Source organism: Oncorhynchus mykiss, chromosome 7, assembly GCF_013265735.2.
Source record: "Oncorhynchus mykiss isolate Arlee chromosome 7, USDA_OmykA_1.1, whole genome shotgun sequence".
NCBI classification, from domain to species: Eukaryota; Metazoa; Chordata; class Actinopteri; order Salmoniformes; family Salmonidae; genus Oncorhynchus; species Oncorhynchus mykiss.
The window spans coordinates 60,774,378-60,787,155 of NC_048571.1; the positions used below are offsets into that span (position 1 = coordinate 60,774,378).

The 12,778-nt window shown below is 43.1% G+C and overlaps 1 protein-coding gene across 7 annotated transcripts in view; it reads right to left on the reverse strand.

The window, feature by feature from the left end:
• LOC110528989 (collagen alpha-1(VII) chain) overlaps nt 1-12,778 on the reverse strand; it is a 123,247-nt gene that overhangs the window by 75,099 nt on the left and 35,370 nt on the right. For all 7 annotated transcript variants that reach the window (XM_036983697.1, XM_036983698.1, XM_036983696.1 and 4 more), the window contains exons 8-10: nt 11,890-12,019; nt 5,597-5,716; nt 2,582-2,737 (exon numbers count right to left, since the gene is read on the reverse strand). In XM_036983697.1, coding sequence (XP_036839592.1) covers nt 2,582-2,737; nt 5,597-5,716; nt 11,890-12,019 — 406 coding nt within the window. The remainder of the gene's footprint in view (nt 1-2,581; nt 2,738-5,596; nt 5,717-11,889; nt 12,020-12,778) is intronic.

Consider the following 12,778-nt stretch of genomic DNA (forward strand, 5'->3'; position numbering starts at 1 on the left):
CACACACACACACACAGTATGCATCCTGAAATAGGGAAAATATGAACAACAGAGAAGAGCTTCAGACTTTTATTGATTAATGCAGGCAACAGTCAACACCAGGCGGCAGTATGATCATCTAACCATTTAAAAGTTGCCTGAGATAAACGCGCAAACCCACTGGGCACACACTTGTTGAATCAACGTTGTCCCACGTCTGAAATTATGTGGAACCAACGTGGAATAGATGTTTAATTGACATCTGTGCCCAGTGGGAAGCTGGCGATGAAAACCTTTCTGATTACTGTTACCTTACCACCTATCGTTCACATAAAGTCGCAAATGCATGAGGCCAATCTGTATAGTTTAGGGTTGAATATTTTCAGTGAACTGACTTGCCTAGTTAAATAAAGGTTAAATTGGTCAATAACAAAAAATAATCCTCAGCAATCTACACACAATACCCCATAAAGAGAAAGCGAAAACAGGTTTTTGAAATTGTAACAGATTTATAAAACATTTAAAACAGAAATACCTTATTTAAATAATTATTCAAACCCTTTGCTCTGAGACTCGAAATTGAGCTCAGGTGCATCCTGTTTCCCTAGATCATCCTTAACATGTTTCTACAACTTGATTGGAGTCCACCTGTACTAAATTCTATTGATTGGACATCATTTGGAAAGGCACAAACCTGTCTATATAAGGTCCCACAGTTGACAGTGCATGTCAAAGCAAAAACTAAGCCATTGAAGGAATTGTCCGTAGAGGTTCGAGACAGGATTGTGTCGAGGCACAGATCTGGGGAAGGGTACACAGTGGCCCCCATAATTTTAAATGGAAGAAGTTTGGAACCACCAAGACTGGCCGCCCGACCAAACTGAGTAATCAGAGGAAAACGGCTTTGGTCAGGGAGGTGACCAAGAACCCGAAGGTCACTCTGACAGAGCTCTAAAGTTAATCTGTGGAGATGGGAGAACCTTCCAGAAGGACAACCATCTCTGCAGCACTCCACCAATCAGGCCTTTATGGTAGAGTGGCCAGACGGAAGCCACTCCTCAGTAAAACGCAGATGACAGCCCGCTTGGAGTTTGCCAAAAGGCACCTAATGACTCTCAGACCATGAGAAACAAGATTCTCTGGTCTGATGAAGCCAAGATTGAACTCTTCGGCCTAAATGCCAAGCATCGCGTCTGAAGGAAATCTGGCACCATACCTACGTTGAAGCATGGTGGTGAAAGCATCATGCTGTGGGAATGTTTTTCAGTGGCAGGGACTGGGAGACTAGTCAGGATCGAGGGAAAGATGAATGGAGCAAAGTACAGAGAGATCCTAGATGAAAACCTGCTCCAGAGTGCTCAGGTCCTCAGACTGGGGCGAAAGTTCACCTTCTAACAGGACAACAAACCTAAGCACACAGCATGAAATCTCCCTCATCCGTACAAAAAAAGTTCCACATGATTTCCTCTTAAAGTAATTTTTTTGAGTCATTTCTGAATTATTTAATGTAACATACCTTCCCAAGTTCTCTCATGTCACCCCCCTCGTCTGCACACTCCACTGGCTTCCAGTTGAAACTCGCATCCACTACAAGACCATGGTGCTTACCTACAGAACAGCAAGAAGAACTGCCCTTCCCTACCTTCAGGCTATGCTCATACCCTACACCCCAGCCCGAACACTCCGTTCTGCCAACTCAGGTCTCTTGGCCCTCCCACCCCTACGCGAGGGCAGCTACCACTCAGCCTAGTCAAGCTCTTCTCTGTCCTAGGACCCCAATGGTTGAAGCTCTCCTGGCTTCAGGGGGAGAGCCCCATCTTCTGAAAACATCTCAAACCCTACCTCTTCAAACAGTATATTAAATAACCCCCCCCCCCCCCCCCCCCCATAAAAAATAATACATAAAAATGACCACCACTTGCACTTGACTCTCTGACTCTACTGATAGCTACGTTATTGAGGAAAAATGTACTTACTATAACTGTGATATGTGGTGGTTCCACCTAGCTATCTTAAGATGAATGCACTAACTGTAAGGTGTTCTGAATAAGAGCGTCTGCTAAAGGACTAAAATGTAAATGTAAAACTGTTTAACAAATCAAACATTAAACCTCGTAAACAATTAATGGTAATTCCTGGTAACCTCATAAACAATTAATTTAGACCCAGTGTTAATTTGAAATTCTATTTGCTGAAATGTGTGCCATTGCGCGGCTATTCGAGACTGCGTTTCATTTAAGTTTTACGGTACTTAATCTACTTTTTTTGGAATGAAAACTCTCTCATCATTTTATTTTAGCTCATATTTCATAGACATCTGGAAACACTAGATAGTTACTTTAATGTAGCTTTCACATTACTGGCACAAGGAACTGTGCTTGCTGTAACGGCAGGCTCAGGAGCATGGAAAGTTCAAGCACAGGAGCTTTGCAGCACACATCTCTTTTGCTTTATGCCAACTGTAGAACTTCTGAGCTTTTCCATTGAAAAGCAATGATTCACACCAATAATGTTAAGTGCACTTAAAACTGAAGATGATATAATGATGCATCATACAGTACTGACTGAGGGTAATGAGAGAGAGTGGGTGAGATGTACTTACATGTGCGTGAGGTGAGGGTGGCAGGGGAGACAGAGTTTCGGGGGAACAGGGGGTATAGGGTGAGGACGTACTCTGTGTCTGGCAGTAGCCTCTCCAGGGTGAAAGAGGTGGAGTCTGCAGCCAGAGACTGCTCCAATAGCTGGGCTGCAGGCTGACCTGTCAATCAATCATAGCCAGCCAATCACACAAGGGTTACAGGAGGCAACAGACAAGTAAATAGACAGCTCACTATTCACATCTTTAAATGCACTTGCTTATACTCGTAGTACATGTGTATGATATAAGAAAGAGCAAAAACAGTCTGTGCGTGAGTGTATGTGTGTCAGTATTGGGCTGTGGCGGTCACAAAATTTTGTCAGCTGGTGATTGTCAAGCAAATAACTGTTGGTCTCATGGTAATTGATAGTTAATTAACATAAACACATTTAGCATCTCCTAATTACAGGCCTCTCTCGTCTTTTTAAGTGGGAGAACTTGCACAATTGGTGGCTGACTAAATACTTTTTTGCCCCACTGAACTTTAGGCTCTCCATGTGAGACTGGTACTCCTGCCATGCCCTGACTCAGGGATGGAGCTGTCGCGCTTAGTTAATGTGTCTGTGTGTGTGTGTATTGGACTTTTTTCTCACATGTCGTGCCACGCACCTCACACTATTTAACATAACACATCCCTTCTTTTGTTCTTCTTAACGTATCTCAAATGTACAGACCTATATCCATCCTGCCCTGCATATCTAAAGTCTTTGAAAGCCAAGTTAATAAACAGATCCCTGACCATTTCGAATCCCACCATACCTTCTCTGCTGTGCAATCCGGCTTCACGGGTGCACCTCAGCCACGCTCAAGGTACTAAACGATATCATAACCGCCATCGATAAAAGACAGTACTGTGTCTTCATCGACCTGGCCAAGGCTTTCGACTCTGTCAATCACCGTATTCTTATCGGCAGACTCAATAGCCTTGGTTTTTCTAATGACTACCTCGCCTGGTTCCCCAACTACTTTGCAGACAGAGTTCAGTGTGTCAAATCGGAGGGCATGTTGTCCGGACCTCTGGCAGTCTCTATGGGGGTACCACAGGGTTCAATTCTCGGGCTGACTCTTTTCTCTGTATATATCAATGATGTCGCTCTTGCTGCGGGCGATTCCCTGATCCACCTCTATGCAGACAACACCATTCTGTATACTTCTGGCCCTTCCTTGGACACTGTGCTAACTAACCTCTAAACGAGATTCAATGCCATACAACACTCCTTCCGTGCCTCCAAATGCTCTTAAACGCTAGTAAAATCAAATGCATGCTTTTCAACAGTTCGCTGCCCGCACCCGCCCGCCCGACTAGCATCACCACCCTGGACGGTTCCGACCTAGAATATGTGGACAACTATAAATACCTAGTTGTCTGGTTAGACTGTAAACTCTCCTTCCAGACTCATATTAAACATCTCCAATCCAAAATCAAATCCAGAATCGTCTTTCTATTTCGCAACAAAGCCTCATTCACTCACGCTGCCAAACTTACCCTAGTAAAACTGACTATCCTAACAATCCTCGACTTTGGCGATGTCATCTACAAAATAGCTTCCAACACTCTACTCAGCAAACTGGATGCAGTCTATCACAGTGCCAGCCGTTTTGTTATCAAATCACCTTATACCACCCACCACTGCGAACTGTATGCTCTAGTCGGCTGGCCCTCGCTACATATTCGTCCCCAGACCCACTGGCTACAGGTCATCTATAAGTCTATGCTAGGTAAAGTTCCGCCTTATCTCAGTTCACGATAACAACACCCACCCGTAGCACACGTTACAGAAGGTATATCTCACTGATCAACCCCAAAGCCAACACCTAATTTGGCCGCCTTTCCTTCCAGTTTTCTGCTGCCAGTGACTGGAACGAATTGCAAAAATCCCTGAAATTGGAGACTTTTATTTCCCTCACCAACTTTAAACATCAACTATCTGAGCAGCTAACCGATCACTGCAACTGTACATAGTCCATCTGTAAATAGCCCACCCAATCTACTTACCTCATCCCCATACTGTTTTTATTTTATTTACTTTTCTGCTCTTTTGCACACCAGTATCTCTACTTGCACATCATCATCATCTGCTCATTTATCACTCCAGTGTTAATCTGCTAAAATTGTAATTATTCACTCCTATGGCCTACTTATTGCTTAGTCATGCCTTTTGCACACACTTATAGACTTTATTTTTTCTACTGTGTCATTGACTTGTTTATTGTGTTATTGGCTTGTTTATTGTTTGCTCCATGTGTAACTCTGTGTTGTTGTCTGTGTCACACTGCTTTGCTTTATCTTGGCCAGGTTGCAGTTGCAAATGAGAACCTGTTCTCAACTAGCCTACCTGGTTAAATAAAGGTGAAATTAAAAAATTACAAAATTGCAGCCATATTATCTCCTCTTCAGATTGAGCCTCTACATTCAATCATTAATTCACACACCTGAAGTCTCCCTTAGTCTCTACTGCCCAGTTTTTAAAGTCTCTGTAAAGCTTTCTGTAAAAGTGTATGTGGTATTTATTTGTGGTAATGACTGGGTAATAAAACTCTTCTGATAGACAGGGAGAGCCGGGGGGCGGTATAATGTGAGACAACATCTCATCTCTACCATAGTACTGCATACTACCCTGATGTCCATAAATCTTCACACAGATTTACTTGTCTCAATTTGCCAACTGCAGGTTCTCTATTATCTATTATCCGTATCCCTTCTCTCCCTCTTGCTCTCTGTTACAGTCTTACCAGCCAAAAATAGATGTGTGAGGAGTTAAGTATTATATAATGACAGTTAACAAGATGGCTTGGCATGGCCCACAGAATGTTGTGTGGTATTTGTCCTTCATGCGTAAAGAATTTGAGTATGATCAGAGTAAGCAGTAGTCATATTGTGGATGTTCATGAGTTTGTGTGTGTGTGTGCGTGTGCGTGTGCGTGTGTGTGTGTGTGTGTGCATGCGTTTGTGTGTGTGCGTACGTGCGTGTGTCTGACCTCGGGGTCCGTAGGTGAGTCTATAGCCCTGGATCTGTGATGTGGGGGCATCCCAGCCCAGAGAGAGGGAGAAGAAACCAGCCTGGATTAGACGAAGACCAGACACCCCTGGTAGAGACTCTGTGAAACAAGGGATGGAGAATAGAGGGAGAGAGATAAAGGGAAGATGGAGGATAAGGATGATGAGAGGCGTATCCTATGAGGATGATGGTATAGCTTCACATGGAAGAATCACACATTGGGAAGAAACAGGGGAGTATTTGAAGTGAGTGACTTAGGAAAGACATGTGGAGAGAGAGGATGATATGGCAAAGAAAGACTGTTGATATGGTTCTTCACTTCATTAGATTCATCCGCTAGATGTAGTTTACCATAGCGCACCTCGTTTTATTACAGGCGACAGGTTCAGTAAACATCACTGCATTCTTTACCAGAAAGTTTGCTGGCCCTCTGAAGTATTGTAGGTCGATTCATTGCTCTCTTTTATCTATAAAGCTATCTTACAACCATTCCTAACATAATTAACAACCTTCTGATGTACAACTAACCATACCCGGTCTCAGGGTTGGCTAACTCTGGAAATCTCTTTCGTCTCTTCAGAGTTAGGTAAATCTGCTTTTAGCTTCTTTGCACCATGGAACAGAGTTCCATACAACTGGATGTACTGGTGCCTCTCAGGCAGTTCCACATGCTGATTGGCAGATGATGGAGGACCTCTTTGCTGAGAAATGTGATTGTTTTTCTTGAGTTTGTTTGTAATTTTGCATATTTGTATTTTGTAAATTGTGTATATCAAAATCAAATCCAATACAACAGGTGTAGTAGACCTTACCGTGAAATGCTTACTTACCAACCATGCTGAATATTTAAAAAAAAGTTTTTTAAATAAGCTAAAGCAAGAAAATAAGTTACAATAAAATAACAATAACGAGGCTATATACAGGGGGTACCAGTACCAAGTCAATGTGCGGGGGTACAGGTTAGTTTAGGTATATGTACATGTAGATAGGGGTAAAGTGACTATGCGTAGATAATAAACAGTGAGTAGCAGCAGCGTTAAAAAAGGCTGGGTCAATGCAAATCATCCGGTTAGCCATTTGATTAACTGTTCAGCAGTCTTATGGCTCGGGGGTAGAAGCTGTCAAGGAGCCTTTTGGACTTGACGCTCCGGTACCGCTTGCCGTGTGGTAGCAGAGAAAACAGTCCATGACTAGGGTGACACCGCCTAGTATAGAGGTCCTGGATGGCCGGAAGCTTGGCCCCAGTGATGTACTGGATGGTACTCACTACCCTCTAGCGCCTTGCGGTTGGATGCTGAGCAGTTGCCATACCAAGTGGTGATGCAACCAGTCAGGAGGCTCTCGATGGTGCAGCTGTATAACTTTTTGATGATCTGAGGACCCATGCCAAATTGTTTCAGTCTCCTATAGGGGAATAGGCATTGTCATGACCTCTTCACAACTGTCTTGGTGTGTTTGGACCATCATAGTTTGTTAGGGATGTGGACGCCAAGGAATTTGAAGCTCTCAACCCGCTATGTGAATGGAGGCGTGCTCGGCCCTCCTTTTCCTGTAGTCCACAATCAGCTTTTTTGTCTTGCTCACGTTGAGGGAGAGGTTGATGTCCTGGCAGCACACTGTCAGGTCTCTGACCTCCTCCCTATAGGCCCCGTGTTGAGGATCAGCGTTGCAGATGTGCTGTTGCCTACCCTTACCACCTGGGGGCATCCCATCAGAAAGTACAGGATCCAGTTGCAGAGGTAGGTGTTTAGTCCCATGGTCCTTAGCTTATTGATGAGCTTTGAGGGCAGTATGGTGTTGAACACTGAGCTGTAGTCAACGAACAGCATTCTCACATAGGTGTTACTTTTGTCCAGGTGGGAAAGGCCAGTGTGGAGTGCAATAGAGATTGTGTCCTCTGTGGATCTGTTGGGGTGGTATGCAAATTGTAGTGGGTCTAGAGTTTCCGGGATGATGGTGTTGATGTGAGCCATGACCAGGCTTTTAAAGCACTTCTTGGCTACAGACATGAGTGCTATGGGGCGGTAGTCATTTAGGCAGGTTACCTTGGCGTTCTTGGGCACAAGGACTAGGTCGGTCTGCTTGAAACATGTAGGTATTACAGACTCCTTCAAGGTGAGGTTGAAAATGTCAGTGAAGACACTTGGCAGTTGGTCAGCGCATGCTCTGAGTATGTGTCCTGGTAATCCGTTTGGCCGTGCGGCCTTGTGAATGTTCAGCGTGATCACACAGTCGTCCGGAACAGCTGGTTCAGTGTTGCTTGCCTCGAAGCGAGCATAGAAGGCATTTAGCTCGCCTGGTAGGCTTGCGTCACTGGAGAGCTCGCGGCTGGGTTTCCCTTTTTAATCCGTAATAGTTTGGAAGCCTTGCAACATCCGACGAGCGTCAGAGCCGGAGTAGTAGGATTTTATCTTAGTCCTGTATTGACTCTTCCTGTTTGATTGTTCGTCGGAGGGCATAGCGACAGCTCTAGTCACTGGTACTTCCTGCTTGAGTTTTCCTTGAAAGCAGGAATCAGGAGGATAGCAGATTTGCAAAATGGAGGGTGAGGAAGAGCGTTGTACTGTTGGATTCTGGGTTAAACTTGCTATCCTTTGATATCATAGAGACTGGTTTTTACATCAGAAGTTAATGTTTATCTGTAGGAGCCAGCTTTGGAATGTGCTGGGTGGACGGGAGGAAGTCACAGAATTGCTATAGGGGATACGGATGGACATCTGTGGATTAGGCAAATGAGGGGTTGAGGTCAGGTCAGATCCCCTTACAAGAGAAATTATGGTTTATTATCCTATTACTTCGTCTTCCTGTCGAACCATAATAGATGTAATTGGAGAGAAGGAGGAGTGCCTAAATTGGAGTGTTTATACTTTTGGTGGTGGAAACATGTTTTGTCTCATGCACCTGTATTGATCCTCTGGGAATAATTAAACTTGGTTAAGCTTTCATAGTGTCCGTTGAGATATTTACTCTGAGAATTAGAGCCTAACAGTACGTGTCTCTATGTGTGGAGTAAAGGTGGTCTATAGTTTTTCTCCCCTCTGGTTGCACATGTGACATGCTGGTAGAAATGAGGTAAAACGGAACAATAATGAACCAACAACAAACGGTGAGCCATCGTATTCATACATAAAAAACTAATAACGAAAGAAAAGTATTGCCACTTTGAATTTTGTAAAGTTAGTTTGGGAGAGGTGGAAACATTATTGTTATCGATCAATTATGACAAACCTCCTGGCATTAACAACTTAGATGGAAAGCTACTGAAGATGGTAGCTGACTCTATAGCCACTACTATCTGCCATATCTTTAATCTGAGACTAGAGGAAAGTCTTTGTCCTCTGGCCTGGAGGGAAGCCAAAGTAATTCCACTACCCAAGAGTGGTAATGCGGCCTTTACTGGTTCTAACAGCATACCTATAAGCTTTCTGCCAGCTCTTAGCAAACTGTTGGGAAAAAATGGTGTTTGACCGAATACAATGCTATTTTTCTTTAAACCAATTAACAACAGACTTTCAGCATGCTTATTGAGAAGGGCACTCAACATGTACTGCACTGACACAAATGACTGATGATTGTTTGAAAGAAATTGATAATAAGTAGATTGTGCGAACTGTACTGTTAGATTTCAATGCAGCCTTTGATATTATTGACCTTAACCTGTTGTTGAAAAAACGTATGTGTTATGGCTTTTCAACCTCTGCCATATCGTGGATTAAGAGCTATCTATCTAATAGACTTCAAAGGGTTTTCTTTAATGGAAGCCTCTCTAATGTCAAACATGTAAAGTGTGGTGTACCACAGGGCAGCTCTCTAGGCCCTCTAGTCTTTTCTATTTTTACCAATGACCTGCCACTGAAATTAAACAAAGCATGTGTGTCCATGTATGATGATGATTTAACCATATAGGCATCAGCAACCACAGCTAATGAAGTCACTGAAACCCTTAACCTTAACAAAGAGTTGCAGTCTATTTTGGAATGGGTGGCCAGTAATAAACTGGTCCTGAATATCTCTAAAGAGCATTGTAGTTGGTTCAAACGATTCCCTAAGTTCTAGACCTCAGATAAATCTGGTAATGAATTGTGTGGCTGTTAAACAAGTCGAGGAGGCTAAATTACTTGGCGTTACCTTAGATTGTAAACAGTCATGGTCAAAACACATAGACAGATGTTAAACAGATGGGGAGAGGTCTGTTCATAATAAAGAGATGCTCTGCTGTTTTGACACCACACTCCAAAAAGCAAGTTCTGCAGGCTCTAGTTTTTGTAATCAGAGGGCTGGTATAAATACTATGCATGCCAGTCTCTCCTGGCTAACAGCTGAGGAGAGACTGACTGCATCATATCTTATGTTTATTAGAAACATTGTGTTGAAAATCCCAAATTGTTTGCATAGTCAACTTACACAAAGCTTAGACACAGCATTGTCGACACACACACATACCGCACCAGACATGCCATCAGGGGTCTTTTCACAGTCCTCAAATTCTTAATATATTCAAGAAAGCGTACAGTATTATATAGAGCCATTATTGCATGGAACTCCGTTCCATCTCATATTGCTCAAATAAACAGCAAACCTGGTTTAAAAAACAGATAAAGCAACACCTCACGGCACAATGCCTCTTCCCTACTTGACATACAGTTGAAGTTGGAAGTTTACATACACCTTAGTCAAACACATTTAAACTCAGTTTTTCACAATTCCTGACATTAAATGCTAGTAAAAATTCCCTGTCTCAGTTCAGTTAGGATCACCACTTTATTTTAAGAATGTGAAATGTCAGAATAATAGTAGAGAGAATGTTTTACTTCAGATTTAATTTCTTTCATCACATTCTCAGTGGGTCAGAAGTTTACATACACTCAATTAGTATTTGGTAGCATTGACTTTAAAAAATTGTTTAACTTGGGTCAAACGTTTCGGGTGGCCTTCCACAAGCTTCCCACAATAAGTTGGTGAATTTTGGCCCATTCCTCCTGACAGAGCTGGTGTAACTGAGTCAGGTTTGTAGGCCTCCTTGCTCGCACACGCTTTTTCAGTTCTGCCCACAAATGTTCTATTGGATTGAGGTCAGGGCTTTGTGATGGCCACTCCAATACCTTGACTTTGTTGTCCTTAAGCCATTTTGCAACCTCTTTGGAAGTATGCTTGCGGTCATTGTCCATTTGGAAGACCCATTTGTGACCAAGTTTTAACTTCCTGACTGACCTCTTGAGATGTTACTTTAATATATCCACATAATTTTCTTTCCTCATGATGCCATTTATTTTGTGAAGTGCACCAGTATCTCCTGCAGCAAAGTACCCACACAACATGATGCTCCCACCCCTGTGCTTCACGGTTGGGATGCTGTTCTTCGGCTTGCAAGCCTCCCCCTTTTTCCTCCAAACATAACGATGGTCATTATGCCCAAACAGTTCTATTTTTGTTGCATCAGACCAGAGGACATTTCTCCAAAAAGTACGATCTTTGTCCCCATGTGCAGTTGCAAAGCATAGTCTGGCTTTTTTATGGCGGTTTTGGAGCAGTGGCTTCTTCCTTGCTGAGCGGCCTTCCAGCTTATGTCAATATAGGACTCGTTTTACTGTGGATATAGATGCTTTTGTACCCGTTTCCTCTAGTACTTCACATGGTCCTTTGCTGTTGTTCTGGGATTGATTTGCACTTTTCGAACACCAAAATACATCTCTAGGAGACAGAATGCGTCTGTCGGCTGCGTGGTCCCATGGTGTTTATACTTCCGTACTATTGTTTGTACAGATGAACTTGGTACCTTTAGGCATTTGGAAAATGCCCCAAGGATGAACCAGACTTGTGGAGGTCTACAATTATTTTCTAAGGTCTTGGCTGATTTATTTTGATTTTCCCATGATGTCAAGCAAAGAGACACTGAATTTGAAGGTAGGCCTTGAAATACATTCACAGTCATACCTCCAATAGGCTAATTGACATAATTTGAGTGTATGTATTGATATGTAGAATACGTGTGAATTAATAAAACATATGTAGTTCTGTCCTTGAGCTGTTCTTGTCTATTAATGTTCTGTATTATATCATGTTTCATGGTTTGTGTGGACCCCAAGAAGAGTAGCTGCTGCTTTTGCAACAGCTAATGTTACTCTCTCCTCTCTTCCCCACTTTCATCCCCCCTCTTCCTCCATCTCTCTCTGTGTACTCACTTATTTGTGCTTTGGTTTCTAATTATCTCATCTCATCTCTCCTACCCCTCCCTCCCCTTTTCCCTCTGTCCCACCCTGTCTGTGTACTCACTGGTTCGTGCCTTGGCAGAGACAGGCTCTCCCACACTGTTGGGGTATTGGGGGATGATCGTCACCAGGTAGTCTGTCTCTGACTTCAGCTCTCTGGCCACAAAGCTCCTCTGACCTGCAGACACTGTCTCCTGCAGGGGTAGACAGGGTGGGAGAGAGGGGTAAGTACAGAAGACAGGGGTGCATAGTTCTGGTTCACAAGAGGGCTGCAGTGTCAGCTGGTTTTTGACCAGATACTGGTTTATACCTGAGAAAAAGTATTTAGTCAGCTACCAATTGTGCAAGTTCTCCCACTTAAAAAGTTGAGAGAGGCCTGTTTTCATCATAGGTACACTTCAACTATGACAGACAAAATTAGGAAAAAAAATCCAGAAAATCACATTGTATGATTTTTTATGAATTTATTTGCAAATTATGGTGGAAAATAAGTATTTGGTCACCTACAAACAAGCAAGATTTCTGGCTCTCACAGACCTGTAACTTCGTCTTTAAGAGGCTCCTCTGTCCTCCACTTGTTACCTGTATTAATGCAATTTTTTGAACTTGTTATCTGTATAAAATACACCTGTCCACAACCTCAAACAGTCACACTGCAAACTCCACTATGGCCAAGACCAAAGAGCTGTCAAAGGACACCAGAAACAAAATTGTAGACCTGCACCAGGCTGGGAAGACTGAATCTGCAATAGGTAAGCAGCTTGGTTTGAAGAAATCAACTGTGGGAGCAATTATTAGGAAATGGAAGGCATACAAGACCACTGATAATCTACCTTGATCTGGGGTTCCACGCAAGATCTCACCCCGTGGGGTCAAAATGATCACAAGAACGGTGAGCAAAAATAGTGAATGACCTAGTGAATGACCTGCAGAGAGCTGGGACCAAAGTAACA